The sequence below is a fragment of the Ixodes scapularis genome, unplaced genomic scaffold (assembly GCF_016920785.2).
Source record: "Ixodes scapularis isolate PalLabHiFi unplaced genomic scaffold, ASM1692078v2 ptg000247l_1___fragment_3__unscaffolded, whole genome shotgun sequence".
Classification (NCBI taxonomy): domain Eukaryota; kingdom Metazoa; phylum Arthropoda; class Arachnida; order Ixodida; family Ixodidae; genus Ixodes; species Ixodes scapularis.
The window spans coordinates 1414494-1432417 of record NW_024609948.1 but is presented as its reverse complement, the minus strand read 5'-3'; the positions used below and the strand labels follow the sequence as shown (position 1 = coordinate 1432417).

The 17924-nt window shown below is 50.2% G+C and overlaps 1 protein-coding gene across 1 annotated transcript; it reads left to right on the top strand.

The window, feature by feature from the left end:
* The first annotated feature begins 9964 nt into the window (after positions 1–9964).
* LOC120847197 lies at positions 9965–11865 on the top strand. The gene has a single exon (XM_040219045.2). The coding sequence runs from the start codon at positions 9994–9996 to the stop codon at positions 11863–11865; it is 1872 nt and encodes a 623-aa protein (XP_040074979.2). The 5' UTR covers positions 9965–9993.
* Positions 11866–17924: the final 6059 nt, after the last annotated feature.

The window sequence follows — 17924 nt, the reverse complement described above, 5'->3', positions numbered from 1 at the left end:
GGAAAGTATCTCGAACTCTCAAAATAAATTGTTGAGTCTGCATACCAATTCGTCTCTGGTCTTTTCAATATCTAAACACCCGGTCTGCCCGTTTGTGTGCAACGGAGCGTGAATGCCGTACTCGGGTAGCCCAAACTTTTCCAGACCGTTGACGACCCGCTCTCTATCGATACCGGGTAGAGCGCGGTACTCGTCCAGGCGCCTCTGCAACACGTCCATGAGCTTTTGTGTGGTGCTCAGGTCGACTCTTTCGAGGCCGTCGATGGAATTGCGAACGTAGACGTAGGCATTCACCTCGGGCTTGCAGAAGGCGTTCAGAAAGTCGAACACGACGCCGGGGACGTCCTTGGTCTCGACGAGGATCTTGCGAACCACGTCCGCCCTCGTGTGGCGCGGGTAGCCGGGATGCTCGTAGACGGCGTATCCCGGCGAGATTTTGTTAATCTCTAGCGGAGTGCGCGACACGTACTCGAAACAGGCCGCCGCAATCTCCATGTAGTGTGCTCGGATCAATTCCAAAGGGTTCATAAAGTCGTGATCGATCGGGTTGCGGGCGGACGTCACCAGAACGTGCGCCTCTTCGGTGTCGGTCAGTCGGCGGCGCTTTTGGTGAGACAGGACGGCCTCTTCGAACAAGAGCCTCTTGACCGACTTCATCCGCTCGACGCGGTACTTGTCGGCCAGGAGAGAGTCGGGTGGGACTGTTCGTTCCATCGCCAGACGATGGGCCTTGTGTAAGATTTCGGCGTACAGCGGAATCACGACCTTGGAATAGTTGCGAGGACACGCGGCGTTGTTAGCGCGAATGTTGTTGTTACGCAGCCAGTTGGAGAAGCGCTGCTCTATGGTGTTTACGTACTGGGACAGAGCGTCCGCCTTGTCGGTCACTGGTGCCACCACTACAACGTTGGCGTCGTCGACCACGAGTCGGTGGCTCGCTCGCCTGTGTAGGTCGGGTGTAAGTGCCAGTGCCGAGCGCGCGAGTTTGGGTAGGCGAGCGAATATCTCCTCGGCGCTCAGGTAAAATTCGGAGAGAAACTCTTCCTTGTCGGGGGTGCCCCAAGTGGCCGCCTTGGCGACTTTCCACTCTTTCACCAGTTGCGGAGAATGTCTGTAGACGGCCGCGGCTCTGACCACGTCGTCGTCCAGGTCCAGCGAACCGTTGTGCAAGACGAGTCGGTAGCCGCAGCGAATCAGGTCTTCCACGTGGCCGCCCTCCGTCTGTAGAGGAACCACTAGGCGCATGACGTTTGGGATCTGGCCGAACGCTTCGGCGACCGCTTCGTACGGACCCGACCCGTGTCTCTCTTTTAGGTCTTCCAGGTAGGCTTCCTTGACGCTAGAAGGAACGAAACCCACCCTGAGCATCACGGGTTTCACCTGACCCGGCGTGCTGCCGTTTAGCGACGCCGGCAAAGACACTCTGTATCCGAGCGGCATGCCGTAAGCCACGGCGCGCGACACGCCCCTGCTCATAAAGGAGCGGCGTATGACGTTTTGAGTACAGGGAACGATCTTCGTGGTGTTTATTCGCAGGAAGGCGGCCACCGACTCGTCACAGGCCTGGCTAGTGAACAACTCCACGTTGACGCGGTTTAGGTAGTTTGTAAAAGCGTTGCCCATGTGCGTCAAGAACCAATCTTCGTTCTTCAAGTATTGATCCAGCGAATAAAGTTGTACCGGTGGAGCGGACGGTACGGCAGTCGATAGGTCTCTCAGAGTCGTCTCCAACATGTATTTCCTAGTGTTGTCCATCAGGCTCTTTACGGTGCTGCACAGTTGCGAGTCCAACTTTATTTTAAGTCCCGTAGTAGAATCTAAAACTAGTTCCACCACTTCGGTCGAATCGTAGTTTACGTTCAAGCGTCCCTGTGGAGGGTAGATGCCCCACGTTTCGGGGTGATCGTACAATAGGCCGGCGGACAGTGCCGCGCATCCGGCCAACTTTACCCAGGGCGACATTGCCGCGCAGTTCGTGTAGCCGTAAGTGTCGGCCGCCGTCAACAACCATTCCAACGTGCTCGCAAACGGTAGCGAGTAGAGTTCGTACACTGTCCACAAGTCGTTGAGGTCTTGCAAAGTGTCGGTGGAAAAATATTTGATCACTAGAGGCTTGATGTCTTCCCTGAGCACTACGGTTGGTACTTTTTGTGGCGGTGCTGGTGCTGGTGGCGTTATCGTAACCTTTGGAGTTATGTTTGGCATATCGAAAATGTCCAAGTCTTTTCCGTACAACTCCTTATAAGCTACTTTGACTTTTTCTCCGAAATTCTCGTACGAATAATAGCCCGTTAATATCAATCTCTCTAACGATTCGAGTGCAAAGACGCTAGTCTCTACGGTGCCCGTTTGGCCCAACTTCAAATCACGGTTCGTGCTTTTCGCATATTTGTCACACATTGGCATTGTGCCCATTATCCATTCTACATCTTTCTCCGGTACGTGCAATTTCAAATACAAGGAGTTCCTACCATATATTCTTTTAAAGAGATCTAGTATCGCAGGAAACGACACCTCCGAGCTCGGTCTATTCACGACCACCTCGTCGGATCTATTACATAGATCAATTGTGCTCCTGATAGGAGCAGTTTGGAACTCTTTCACTAGAGCGAGCACGACAGATTTTACAATCTTCGTAATATGGTCGTCGGTATCCTCCTTGGTGATCTTACTTTCGTCTATGGCTTCGCCCGCCCCTATTAAAGAGCTATACCATTCGCTTGCTTTCGTCTCTTTCCGGGAGTACAATAGCTTGGAGAGCAGAACGTAACTGTTTTTACACTTTAGGAAGAGGGGCATGAACGGAGCTCGCTGTCGGTTGAAGACTCCCCAGCGCACTCTGTGACGATCCACCGTAAAGACCCTATCGTCGTGCGCGGTAACGAAGGGAGTGTCGTCGTCGTACGAGAGGTATTGTCCTTGCATCGGAATGTTTGTGCGACGGGCTGATTTCAGCATTCTCGTGGTCGCGTTTTGTCCGATCGGATAAAACACGGCGGATTTCTTGGTCGCTACGCTCAGAGCGGTGGACGTTCGAGTAAACAGGTGGTTGATGCTACTCGGTTGATAGTTCGAATAACCCAAGTCTATCCAAACCCCAACGCCTCGCGCAAATTCTTCGGCAACGTAGTGTTGTAGCAACAACTTGACCTGACCGTGTTTCTCCAGGTACCTGACTTCGTTCACCGTGTTCACATACTGACGGACCAAGTCTTTCGTATCTTGCCGCATGGGAAAAACGCAGTTCCACGCCATCTGGCAGTGGTCGTCGAATCGAATGGCCATCTCTTCGGTAATGTCTCCCTTGGCTAACATTATTAGTTCTGCGCTGGCAAACGTAGGTGAAAAATAGGTTCCCCATTCCTCGGCGCACTTTCGGATCACGCCGCTCATTGCCGGTAGCATCTTCTTCGAGTGCGCGGAGAGAGCCGACGCGGCGTATAGACAGTCCACGTCCACGTATCTCACCTCAGAGACGTTCGTGTCTCTTTGCACCACGTTCGCGGCGAGCGTGAACGTCAAGGGGCGACTCAGCAGATCGGGAGGGGTATCCCTACTTTGTCCCGTAGCTTTCTTGACTATAAATTTGGGAAGCATAAAACTATCCCCCTCTAGTACACAAACGTCGTCTTCGGTTGCGTTCTGAAAATTTAAATGATCTCTTATAGTAGTGTTTGTAACGTAGTCGCAATAGGCATATTGAATGGCCTTAACTTTGGCATCAGGAGTAGTTTCGAAGGAATAGTAAAAACCGGCGAGCAGTATCCTGCACCAATCTACGACTTCGTCCTGCTCCAAGTCCAAGAGCTTGGTGAGCTGCGGAGCCAGAGCTTGCGCCAGTTTGCTCGGCGACCTACTCAGAGCCCTGGGGTTGTCGGCGATAAATTTCTGCCGACATTTTGCAGAGTCAAAGTCTAATTTCGCGGACCAGTAGTCCACGAAGGCGTCGTAATTCAACATTTTTTTTGTTATAAAACGCACCGATGGATTACGAGCAACTGGCTACGAATCGAAAGCGACTCGCGATGGACATCGCGAACGTGCTGCCTCCTAGACGGGGAAGTTCTCCCCAGGGAGGAGGAGCGAGACACTCGCTCCGTTGCCTGAGGGGAGGGACCAGGAGGCGGGGACGAAGGTGTAACCTCCGTCGCAGCTGCGGCACCTATGTCCTTGGTGCGACTATGTGGATCTGCTGCTTTCGCAGCTGAGATAGAATGCCCAGGAAGTGCAAGCTTCAGCCTGGGCGTAGAGGACTGCAGTGGCTTCCCGTGGTCTGAAAAAGACACCTGGGTCGCCACCGATACCTTAGACGGTGCAGGTCCTCTGCTGAACACCGCCTCGGCAAAAGATCCTCTCTGGAAAGCAGAGAGGCGGCGCTTTGCATCCTGGTAGGAAATGTTTTCTTTCACCTTGAGAGCAAGTATTTCTTTTTCCTTTTTAAAGTGGTTACATGATCGAGAGTAGGCAGGATGGTCGGCGTTGCAGTTTGCACATTTATAGTCGAGGTTGCAGTCGTCAGCAGTATGGTCAGAGCCGCTGCACCTGGCACAGGTTTCACGACCACGGCAAGCTCGTGAACCGTGACCGTATCGCTGGCAGCGAAAGCAGCGAAGCGGGTTTGGGACATATGGCCGCACTTTGCAGTTAATGTAACCCGCCTTTACGGTAGGGGGCAACGAGTTTTTCTCGAACGTCAGTATGACATGTTTCGTAGGTCGTTCCTCGCCGTCCTTACGGATTTTAATTCGTTTTGCGGCCACAACACCTTGAGTGCTTAGACCCTCCACGATTTCCTCTTCGGAACTGGTTATGAGATCATCCTCAGATATCACACCGCGAATGGTGTTTAGCGTACGGTGTGCAGATACGGTCACTTTGAGATCATGAATCATATTCAGATTGAGGAGGGCAGTTGCCTGATACCTTTCATAAATCTCGACAAGAAGATCACCGGAAAAAAGCTTTTTTGCTTCATATTTTGCCCCGAGTGTGTTTTGAAGAACTTTGGCAACAAGGAATGGAGACAGTCTTGAAAGTGGCATAGAAGAGTCATCGGAATGTAGAACGAAAAATCTTGTGAAGTGATCATTTGAGTTGTCTCGTTTCAGAAATGTGGATAGTGCTTCGGTCCGGCCTCTTTTCGGAGGCCGATCAGGTTGTTTTTGCTTAGAACCCATAAGAGGGGAATGGTTTTCGGAAACTGTGGTGCACCGCCCACCACCGAGCCCAACAAGGGAATAGAAGTGGCGACTAGGCTGAATCATCCTGGCCGGGCCTTACCAGGACTCCCGTCTATGAGAAGCGGGGGCCGAAGTGGTGTATTGCCTCGCCCGGGGGGCCCCGAAGGGTCCAAACCTACCCCGGGCTCGGCTCAACCACCAGGATGCCCTTTTCCCCAGACACGGGAAAGCCACGCACAGCCATACGTGGGCGGGCGAACCCGCATGGCTCGGGGTCCGTGGAGATGCCACTCTCCAAACACCTGCTTTCACAGGTGCCCCCTGCGGGGAGACAGGCGTGATCGGCATCTAGGGCGCAAGACGTCTTTGGGACCGCCTTGACGTTCCTAGTAAAGACGAGATCTGGGTCGCAAAGGTGCCCGATAGTCATCTTGTCCTTAGAGTGCTGGTCGCAATATACCGTAGTCGCGAGAAACGGTCCTTAATATACCTCCATCCGACGTGACCTTTAGACGGTTGTATCAAGGTCGAATGGGCAGTGACATCGAGATAAGCTTACATATAGATATCGCGATAAGGAGTCGCCTAGAGGACACGTGAAGTGCCTCCCCACAAAAACGAGGGTGCGTGGCCTTGATCGTTGTTCCGTTGTTTTCCCAGGCGAAAAAAAAAAAGGACGGTATGGGTTTTTCATTTTAAGTATCAAAAATTATCTTTACGCAAAGATACACTGGCGTGATTGTGGTGATCAAAAGAATAAAGATGCAAATTATCGTGAGCCATTCGTTGTTTTTATGCGAGTCGTCGTTGCTGTCGTCGTCGTCCTTCTCGTCGCATAGTGCGTCGATTTTTAGGCGTTTGAGAGCCTTCTCGGCGCTATCCAGATCCTCTACCGGATGATACTTGTAGTCGTGACCGCACAGAAACGTGGCGTTTTTGCCGTTACTGCACGTCACTCTCACTCGGCTCCCCACCTGGACAGTCGTCCCGTTGATTAAGGGACACTTCACGAGCTCTGGGGTGTAGACGGACGCGTCGTTGCCTTTACACGGATATCTAATGTGCGGTGGCTCGCACGTCTGAAACACGTACGGCTTTTGAAAGACGTAGCCGCGCGGAACGTCGTACACGCTCTCCCTGATATTGCACTGCACTTTGAGAGTAAAGTCTGGATAGGCGCACAGATGCGTGTTGTCGAATTTTTTTTTAACGTTGCCCCAATAGTCTACCGTGGCGTACATCATTAGGTCGAGTATCTCCTCGTAAGAGACCATCACGCTCGTAGAGTTGTTGCAGTCGGCAATCTTGTCTCGTTCGTGGACCTTCTTTTTGGCGGCGGCCACTATGCTTCTGTATTGGCCGAGATTAATATTGGTGGATTCCAAGCTCTCGTATGGATTTTTGGTCTTGACCGAGCATTCGGTCATGCTCATGCACCAGTTCTCCTCGTAGAGTCTAGCGTTTTCCGAACACTGCACCACGTTCGTTGTGATCAACGTCACCACAATTGCCAATGCGAACATCGTTTATACGGTCCTAGTATTTCCCGCTAACGGTAATTGGAGGGTTCTTAAACTAAAAACAAACGGCGACGGCGGTATTAAAAACGCGACGCGATGTTTTACATATTTGCACAATGTGGATTGCTTCCGTGTAACGTAGTGGCCCTCGTGTTCTTTGCCATGACTTCGGTGATCATGGTCGGCTATGGCACCTCTTGGAGGTGCAAACTCTGCCTCTTTGTGTGCTGTTTCCTGGTCACGAGTTTCGTATGGCATTGGATCTACCTGATACAACTGAAGCAGGTCGAGATTGACACTTTCAATATCAAGTATCCGGAAGGCATTCCCGAAAAATGCCTCGTGGTCGGAAACGAGCCGTGGTATGTCCTAAAGCGATATATGTACGACGACGATCTGTGCGAACGCTTCTACCAGAACCTCCACATTGGCGCCATGTGGCACGTCAACCCCCTCCTAGTGCTGAGCGATCTGATCGGGAAGACGGTGATGCAGCCCATGACCTTTCTCGGAAGCTACACCGGACGCTTCGTGCAAGAATTTTCCCAACGACAGACCGTGTGGAGTTTGTTCAGCACGCTGTCATCGCTCTGCGTCGTGGCGGTAGTTTACGCCTTGTTCTTTTTGGCGATTCGCACGTGCTACCGTCACCGTTCCGATGTGTGGGCTATGTTGCAATAATAAACGGTTAAACGTACTAATGTAGAAATAAAAACGATGGCAACCACCATGCATGTGCAGACCTCACTCGATTGTAAGGTCGACATCGGACCGCTCTTAAAATACGAACGCCAGACCGTAACGGTAAAGGACGTGATAGATGAATTTAACAGCGTCAATGCCATCGTCTTGGTTCAACACGACGGGATTGTGTTAAATTTTCACAACCCGTTCGATGCCAAAAAGATAGCCTTCGTTCTACGGAAACATCCGCTGGAGGTGTGGAAGAAAGACTCCGTCGGCAACCGAGACGAGACCTTCGCGCACCCCGGCGACCTGTTGCTGGCCCCGCAATATAGACTGGAGACGCCCTATTACCGATCGCCGTCGTCGAACCTTCACGTACACCACACGCACGCCTCCGAAGATGAGACATGTGGCGGCTACGTGTACGTGATCGACGGACTCTCGGGCAAATACCTATGCACGCTAGACTACCTTTACTGTCTGTACAACTCCGTGGACGTGACCAACCGCAACCCGTGGTCCGTGTCGAACGCGACTGGCGTGAGACCGAAAAGTGCCGCCATATGCAACGGTCTCTATTGGCAGAGGATATGCACAGACGGCATGGCCAGAATGCGAGACGACCTATACTACTCCAAAGACGTCGGAGCGGCGGTTGCCGCTGGAAAGACGGTTTTATACGGCGATTTAAACAGCTACAGGGAACACGAAGTGGGTTACGGTTTTGGTCTGGCTCTGGCCTACGTTATCGACGAGGCGCTAGACAAGCTAAAGTATACGAAGCAGAGGATAAACGACGAACCGCACTATGCTAAGATGTTAAGCGACCTCGACACGTCTCGCCGAGCGCACGACATTCTCTGGATGGCCACCAATGCGATGCGAGAAGTCAGGGCAGTGCAAACCGCCGTGTGTGTCTTGTTCGGGAGAGAGGTGTACAGTCGAATGATGCTCTCGATGAATACGGAAGGCGTTCCGGTCGGTAATGCCTACAACACTTTGGCCGATGCGTACATAGATGCGGAACCATACTTTGTCAAGTACGACTTTGACAAGCAGGATGCGTATGCACGGACGTACCCGTTCGCTAACCTAGTCCTAGCCCTAGTGTTATTCAACTTGGGCTAGTAACCTAGCCCAAGTGTTATTCAACGGATTGGTCAACGACTGGCTACGCTATTTCGTTAATAAAGTCGAAACCACGTTTCCGAAAGACGTGGACATGTCCAAACACAAAAACGAACACGTCCTAGACTACGAAAAGGACGACGACGTTGCAGATCCATCTGCGAACCGGGAAAAAGTTTACACTGGCCACGTGTGTTTGGCGCGAGAGTCGACGTCGTGCAACGCTATATTCACTTTTGCCGTGGACGACGACCTCATACTCGAAACGTTCGCTAGTCCGATAGAGCCCTTGTCCATTCTACTCACGCGTCCGCAAAGGAACGTTCAGTGTACCGAAATGTGGAGGTGGATTTTTAGGACGGCCATGAAGTCCATAACGGGCGTGTCGATCGCACAGATCGTCGACTCTCACATAAACAACTTTGACTACAACCTACTCTTCAACACTATAACCATCACCGGACTCAGAGCTTCCTATCTCTTTAAGACGCCAGCGCAGTTGCTAGCCCCACAGAAACCACTGACTGATGTCGTTATGAAGAGTGCCGCTGCCTTCGCACACGCCGCGTCGTCGTACGATTTCTTGGATTTTGTATTGAATGCTTATACGCTCGGCTACCTGGGTCCGGTGGATAAAGTGGTGGATTCGGAAGTTCCTAGATGGCTTTCTTGGTTCGCGTGCCCATCTAGACACGGTCCACAAAGACCCTAATACCCTCGAAGACACCACGCCGCTGCACGTCACCATACCGCTGTTTTGCAAATACGTCAAAGAAGACCTGCGGCCGCAAGAGAGAGAAGAGTTTTGCGAAGCCGCCGGCAAGGCAGCCATCGAGGGACAATCTTTCGAAGACGTCACTAGACTAACGACGGGATACGCGGTGGACAGGTCCGGCGTTCCCAACATGTGGACAGTCTTTGACCTGAACCCCGTGTCCAACGGTTACTTTGTCACCTACAAACTCGCGTCCGGTAGAGGCGAAGAGCTGCCGCTGATTGCCATGCACAACGTGGACGCCAGCCATCGACACGATCAAAACGTCTTGCTGTACCTGTCCAAGTACCCGAGGCTCTTGAAGGGCTGGGACGTCGTGCCCTATTTCGTGGAGCTCATGCACCTCGTCTCGTGCGTCAAGGGCGCCGTCATGTGGGTCTACAGACGAGACCCGTTCCGAACGCTCATATCCAACGTCCTGGACAGATACTACGACGGCCCGCTCGTCGGGGGGTTGGATGCCGACGAGTATCCGTGCCCCGTGTACGACATAGACAAGCTAAGCACCCTATACAAGTACGTCAAGGCCGTCATGATCAAGAACGACGTGCCCGGTCACAGGACCATCTCCATGGTGCGGGTCGGCCACTGCTACGAAAACTTTGTGGCGCGCGTCGGCGCCTCCCTACTGACGGAAGAGCAGTTGGGTGTCAAGAGGCGTAGCATTCGCTTCCGGAAACCTTACTGATCTCAAATAATAAAAATGTATTCCGTACAAATTACCCGGGACGTCTCATTGACTCTAGACCCTCTGATAGATTTCGAAGCGGGGGACTTGTCCGCCGTAGCTGCCAAGAGCGCATTCGAGGCCAACATAAGCCCAGGAACTTTGGGAGAGTTGGCATTCGTCCTGCGAGAGAGTCCTTACGACCCGGACGACCATAGGCTGCTGCATCGATTGCCGCCCCCCGTCGACCCGGTCACCTTGGTGCCCGACGACGACGGCGGTGGTCTGGCGCCGTCGCGTTGGACGGGCGGCTACGTTTACCTAATAAATCCTCTCACCGGCGAGTACCTGTGCTCGCTGGATTACTTTTACCGAACTAGGACCTTACGCAGATTCGACGACGCGGACAGATTCTCGTCTTCCGCGGCCACCAGGTTCAGGCATCCCGACGATGCGGTCAACAACGCGATGCTGTGGAATAAATTTGTCGCCGCCAAGCAGCAGGGGTGCGCTCGCACTCTGGACGATTTGGCCGACTACGCCGCGGCTGTCGGCAATAAGTTGCTGAGCGTCTACCCGAGTCCCGAGGAAGGACGTGACTACGGGCTGTGGGTGACGAGAATCTTGGTCGGGGACCGCTTCTCTGAACGCCAACTCTGGAGTGCCTTGGTAGACGACGACGACGACTCGTGTCCGGAAATTGTTCACCAAGCCGCCTGCTTATTGTACGGACCGACCGTGTACTGCCTCTATTCACCTCTAAACGAAGCGACGAACGGTAAAGAAGTCCCGGTGGCAAATTATCCATTCGATCAGAACGAAGTCTTTAGGCTCCTGGCGCCGCTCTTCAAAACGCCTAAAGTCTACGCTCCGACGTTTTACGATTTCACCACAGATGCCGCCGGACCGCTCCTCGGCATTCTAGAAGCATTCAGACTCGTCGCCGACTTTTGGCTTTCGCTCTTGTTCACCGACCCCGTCACAGTCAAAGCTGCTCAAAGCCTAGCGATAACCGAAAAGTTGACGGTGACGAGCGATTTCAACAACAACGTCTTCACCGAGGAGGGTGGAAACGTCAAGGTCATAAAGAGGAAAGGCGGCGACTTGGCTCTGTCGTATCTATTGACGAAACCGCTCGGCAAACTCCAATCGGCGGGAGATTGGGAAGCCGTCTTTACGCTGGCCGGGGTCCCTACCTGCAGTATGTCACAGCGGCTCGTCACGGCGTGTAGAACGAGCTACGCGTACGGAAACGACACTCTTTCGCGGTTCGGCAACAACTTTTTCGCTATCACTCGGGGCATGCGGAAGAGGGCGGCGTACGTCACGCGAGCATGCGAGTCCTGCGACTGGTTAGATTTTGCCCTAGAGACGTGCTGTAACGACGGAGCCTGGCTCTACTCCGACGACGGCTCTTTGAAAGAGTCGACCGCCGCGAACCTCGACGCCAACTCGAATCGCGTACCGCTGTTCTCGAATCGAACCTACGACGACGATTTCAAAGCGGCGGTAGTAGTTCCGGTGATTAAACACGCGTACCAAAGGCTCCGTAGCATGTTGCTAAGCCCCGGAGTTTGGGGTAAGATATTAGTCCCTAACGTAGGGTTCGTGGGCGCGGCGCGAACGGATTGTTCCATAGGTCCACTGGCCTCGGTCGTCTATTATAGGTTGCATTACCTGAACAATCTATTTCCAAAAAATTCGTCGACAGTCTTTAGTGAGGAAAAGGTACTCCAATTGATGGACCTTTGCGAGTCCAAGACCGCGGCGCGACGAAGTTCGATGAGAAGATCGCTTCAAACGCTCTTCGAGTCCGAAATATCTAACGTGACGGCTCACATGGCGCAGAGGAGGGTCTCCGACTTGCACCCGAGCGACTGCTTCCTGCAAGAAGTGTGGTCGGCCTGATGCGCGACTGGCCGATGAATAGGGTGAGGATAGAGATGGAGGACGTCGGGGACGTTTCTCTCGACGCAAAGTCCATCCACGTCCTCCACTCTGTCCTGTACGGGCCGTCGGGGACGGTTGCGGCCACGTGCAAGCGACAGACCGCGCCAAATAACGCGGCACTAAAGAGCGACGTGATGCTCTGTAACATTTTCGGAACCTCCAGTACCGACGCCTGGAGCAGATTCGCCACCTACGACTCGGAGATCAAGAAAGTCGTGGAAAACAGTCATTTATTGTTTCACGATCCCACGACGTACGTAAACAAAGTCGTTTTTTCGTATAGAGTAAGGGATCCCACCGCTTACTTTCCAAAGCTGCTGTCGCATCTAGAGGTCCGTCACTTGCTGGACGCGTGGCTAGACTCGGCCACCTACCGCCCTTCTCTGGTACTCGGCGACACGAAAGAGAAAAGGGAAAACAGGCGAAGAGTAGAGAAGTTGACCTTCAAGCTCCTCAACTTTCCTTTCGCCACGGCGCGATGGGTGCGAGTTTTGACTTCGGCCTGCGAATTCCTGACCGGCAAATGCCACGTCTTCTTCGACTCGGGGGTTTCGGACGAGGTCTCCTCCAACAATTATCTTCGCCATCACGGGGCCATGTACGTGGACAACAGGATGGAACGCGCGATAGACAAGGGCGGAATCGCCAAATATCGTATGGCCTGTGCGTCATTTAGATAATAAAAATGTCGTTACCGATGTTCTTGTCCGTTTATTCAAACTATGGACCAACCGATATCAACGTCCGACCCTTCCTGATGGCCATGAACGTCAGGTACAAGCTCAGGTGGGACTTGGTCTCCGGCCTACGCAAAACGTACTACCCACACTTTGCTCTAGAGGAAGGCGGTTTTAGACTAAACTTTTTCGTCACGGATAAGGCTCTGTATTCGGGTAAGGACGGCGAGCTCGTCCAAGTCGAAAACATACTACCGAACCAATACTGTAGTCACTGTAAGACGGTCTTTGATCTTAGCTTTTACCATTACAAGGGTGGTGCTTACGTCTACTTGTGTAGAGAATACGAGGCCAACACTCCTTTGACTATACTATGTTCTCTAGACTATGCTCTGTTGGAAAGGGGCGTGTATAAACTACCTCCCAACAGCGATCGGCGACTCCTCGTGAAGAACGCTTTTTGTAGAGATTATTTTGGAAAGACTGATCAGGCCAAGAACGTCACGTTCGACAGATTCACTCTCGCGTTTACTAGAGAAGAAATCGTGCCTTCGTTCAAGAGTAGATATATGTATCTGAAAATGCTGATAAACTCCAGAAACCCCCACCGCTCATGCGGCTCGCGAGTAAGCTTTCCGCTCCGCCACCGCACGTTACTGTCACGGACTACGAACTTTGCTATAGGTGCCTCGGGAACACCTTCTACATGGAGAAACCTTGGCTGACCAGTATCTACGCGCTTTCGGGCACAAACATTGTCGTAGGACCAACGTCGGAGATAGACGAGTACATAAAATATTTAGTTGGGCTGATACACTACGTCGAGGCGACGACCGACCGTTTATTTCGGATGGAGTATGATTTGCCAGCAGACTGGAGGACTCGCCTATGGACGAAAGTGAAGTCTTTCTGGCGAAATCGCTTTCTACGTTCCAAGGCTACGGAATACTTGGACAAGACGAGAGTCGCGGTGGACAAGACCGAGGACGAGCGATGGATGGTATTTCACGAGATATTATGTATGGTGTTGACGTCTCCGTTGTATTGCGCGATGGCTTCGCCTCTGTTCGATATCCCATCGGACGCCGATGGGGTGGTTGCCAAACAGACCTCCATCCAGTACTTTCCAGAAAACGCTTCGCCCATACCTCTCATAACTAACGGAGAGTCTACAGTCACCGAAGATAGAGTGAAATTGATATCTCCCATACCTTTACAGCCTGAACGAAAAATCAAGTACACGAACGTAGAATGCAATTATTTAAAGAGATTTTTCGAAAAAGTAAAGAAACTTGGTGTTTCATACGAGCCGACTGTAGCCAATAATTCTGAGAATGGATATTCAACAGAGGAGGCTAAGCAAATGTTGGCATTTCCTAAAGACACGTTTAATAATGGAAAGACGTACGAAGCTCTATATGAAAAAATAATGTCAGCGCTGGCTACAATGTGTAAGCGAGACGAAACGTACGACAATGCAGATACACACGAAGTTGAAATCGTGGAGCATTTAAAGCTAATTTCGAGAGGATCCGTATTCAACAGAGTGTACACCTATAACGTGGGTAGAGATGACGACCTCATAAACGAAGACGTATGGCAGATCGTCGACTCTTTGTCCATTCACGCGGCTAAGAGAACGGGCACCGATCACTGGAAGCGAATACTAGACAGGTTAAAGTCAGGAAATAATACCACAACGTTACCCTTTACTAGCACTCCACTCTCAGTGGCTCTATACTCCGATTATGTCGTGGACAACGATGGAGACATATTCTTTGCCAATAGAGCGATCCAGAACTACGACTTGTACGACGCGACACTCTATGCCATGAACACCCTGACGCTGTTCAACGAAACGGCTTGTAAAGTCGAACCGTTACACTTGATGGTGAAAGAGGAAAACGCGAGAATGGGTCTATGTATGCCCCTACAGCCTTTCGTGAGACCGAACCGCACGTACGTGGACCGTTGGACCGCCACGTGGAAAAATTTGGAAACGGAGATTAGCTCGCGCGTCTTGTTCCCCCTGATGATATGGGCATTGAGCCTAAAGGTCATTGAACATTGAAACATTGAAACATTTCTTTATTTCCATCAACGATGGGGGAAAACCAAAGGAAAAAAGCTGCTATTTGCAGCTTGACCGGCCCTTTGGTACCCCTACAAGGCAAGCAACACTAACACAGAAAAAAAAAAAAAAAAAAAACAATAGAAGGTATGTTTTAAGTATTATACAATGCAAGAGATATCATTTCTGCCCACTGACATAACATCAATTCCTAATGATGCGATATGATTTAGTAGCTCGGGAAGTGCATGTTTAATTCTTTGACGTCCAAAGTTAGTTCGTGATTGTGGTATATGCCATGGATGTATCTGACGTGTTTGACGAATGGAATCGTGCAAATGAAGGTCCGCAATAGCGAGAAAAGTATCATATTTACCTTTCATGGCAGACTGGAATGTTAATATTAATCGTTGTGGATACATTTTTGAAACGTCAAGTATGGAGTACTTCTCAAACAGTGGCAAGGATGGAGAGGTTGAAGGGACATTAGCTATGGCTCGTAGAGCTTTTTTTTGCAATATTCGAAGCAAGTTTAAGTTCGTTGTGCCGGTAGACCCCCACACTAGGTGCGCGTAGCATAAGATGGGATAGAATAGTGATTTAAAAAGTTGAATTTTGACACTTGTGGGTAAAATGTTTCTATATTTATTTAACACACCCACTATTCTAGAAAGTTTAGTGCGAACGTGTCTAATATGGTCGTTCCAAGACATGTTATAAGAAAAAAATACACCAAGAGTTTTTACATTTTCAACATATTGAATAATATCAGTGCCATATTTCAGAAGAGAGGATGAGGTTGCTTGAGTTCTGGAATGTAGTTGGAATATTATAGCCTTGCTCTTGCTAGCATTTATATGAAGGGAATTGTTTATGCACCAGGTTTTTAATTTTGAAAGGACATTATTTGTTTTGCTGATAAGACGTTCACTATTTGAATCAGAAATGATCATACTTGTATCATCTGCATAAATAATAAAATCTACATCAGAGTCAATAGCAACTATATCGTTTATATAAAAAAGAAATAAAAGGGGACCTAGAATGCTTCCCTGGGGAACACCGCAATTAATGTTAAGCAAAGAGGACCTATGCTCGTTTATGGAAACATATTGGCAACGGTTCTCAAAATATGACCTTAACAATGAAAATGAAACTCCCCGAAAGCCATACGAAAATAGCTTGTCTAAAAGTATACCATGGTTGATGCAATCAAACGCTTTACTAAAGTCAAGGAAAACGCCAATCGTTGTTAACTTTTTTTCTAAAGTATCTAAAATAATTTCTTTTTGGTGCAAAAGGGCAGACTCGGTAGACCTAAATTTTCTAAACCCAAACTGAGATTCTATTAATACATTATGATGATCTGAGAAATTTGTGATCCTTGAGTGCATAAGCTTTTCTAAGGCTTTTGAAAAAATAGGAAGAATGGATATTGGACGATAGTTCCCCATACTATTTCTATCTCCTGCCTTAAACAGTACTGTTACTTTTGCTGTTTTCATGCCTGTGGGAAACACACCCGACGAAAGAGCAAGGTTATAAATATGTGTTAAACAAGGCACAATGAGGTCGACAACAAATTTCACGGGTTTAATGTTTATACTATCAGCATCGCAACTGTGATTGTTGCGTAAATTATTTATCGTCGAAAAAACTTCATATTCATCGGTAGGATAAAAAAATATAGTATCACAAACTCTAGGTATATTTTGTGCTGCATCACTGCAGTAGGTACTAGACCCAACGTTCACAAAATAACGATTAAAAGCATCTGATAGTTCAGAACCGCACTTTTCCATCCCATCAATAACTAATTTTTCTATTCTATCATTGTTAGTATTTTTGCCCAAGAGAGCATTAGCATGAAGGATGACGTCCAACGATACGACGTGTACGCCATAAGTAATGCGAAACACTTGTACAACATCTTTAACAATGGAGGCTCCATCGACCGAGAAGATTTGGAAAGAAGTGTAGCCTTAATTAAGGCAACTAAGGTCGCTACTCGCAAAGTGTTCATGGCAAATGACAGGTACGGAGACTTAGTGGCAGGCATGGGTAGCGACTTTGGTCTAGTCCCCAAGGTGATGATAGCTCAAATGGCTAGATTCCTAGAAGGCCTGATGGACTACACTACACTCTCAGATAACGGCTTTGATCGGAGCCCGATCGTGCACCACTGCTACGTCTTGGACGACGCGTCGGCTCTCTTACAGGTTACCAAGAAATACGAACTGACCGACGGGGGAGTGCAGATTCATCCTCTTTGGACCGAATACTACACCGTCGTCCATCTTAAACTGGGTAAAATTTCTTACGCGTACGGTAGCGACGGAAACTCGGCATCACTGGACAAAATAGGCGAGGTCTTTTGTACCAACGCTCTCAACACGCTCTTTGCCAAGATAGACGAGACCGCTGTGCTACCGTCGAGCATAGCCACGGACAACAAAGTTACGGAATGGAACGATTTTTATTCGATATACATAGCCGAAAACGCTTTCTCGAGCCACGGACTCACCTCGCGACGCACCGCGAAAAACGAGATCGTCACGGTGCACAGAAAAATCGGCTACGAGAGCTTTTCCAAACTGGCGCCCAACGTGCGAACGCGACTCTTTAGGGATCTGGCTGACGTCAAGGTTCCGGCGGTGGTCGAGCTGCTGAAAGAAGAAGAAGGAGAAGGATTTCACCCGCGCTACTTGCTCCATAGGCTTACGATAAATAATTCCGGTCGAGGAATACTCTTGACGTCTTACGAATACAACTTTTTGAAAATAATCTCGAAACCGTCCTCGTATGTATAGATAAAAATATGGATACAGCGCTGTCCTACGACGCGGGTTACATAAACGAGGTTTTGAACGCGCGGAAGCCCTACGACGAAAAGAGGTCTTCCCGGCTCTACCTCCCGTTTTGGGGCGAGAAGCTCGACGGCACGCACACCGACACTCGCTTTGCCGTGTCGTGCCACAAATTCTTGGAGTACCTCAACGCGGAGCAGACCTCCGTCTTCTTCCAGAATCTTTCCTCGAACGTTGTAGTCTCTAGCGCCCGCCTAAAACGAGCCAACGACGCCGTGCTGCTGGCGGTGCGAGACTCTGACCGCGTCGTCAACACCGTCTACGGACCGAGTCCCTGCTCGCTTCTGTTGACGAGAGACGACCAGGTGTTGGGCAATAAAATCGCGGCCTACCGCTTTCATAATGTGTCTTGGTTAAAGCTCGACTTGCACGCTCTCAAGAAGAGGCCCGATCGAGCTATCT

Excerpts from the sequence above, each read along its gene's own strand:
- LOC120847197 (XM_040219045.2), top strand. The coding sequence starts at position 9,994 with ATGTATTCCGTACAAATTACCCGGGACGTCTCATTGACTCTAGACCCT.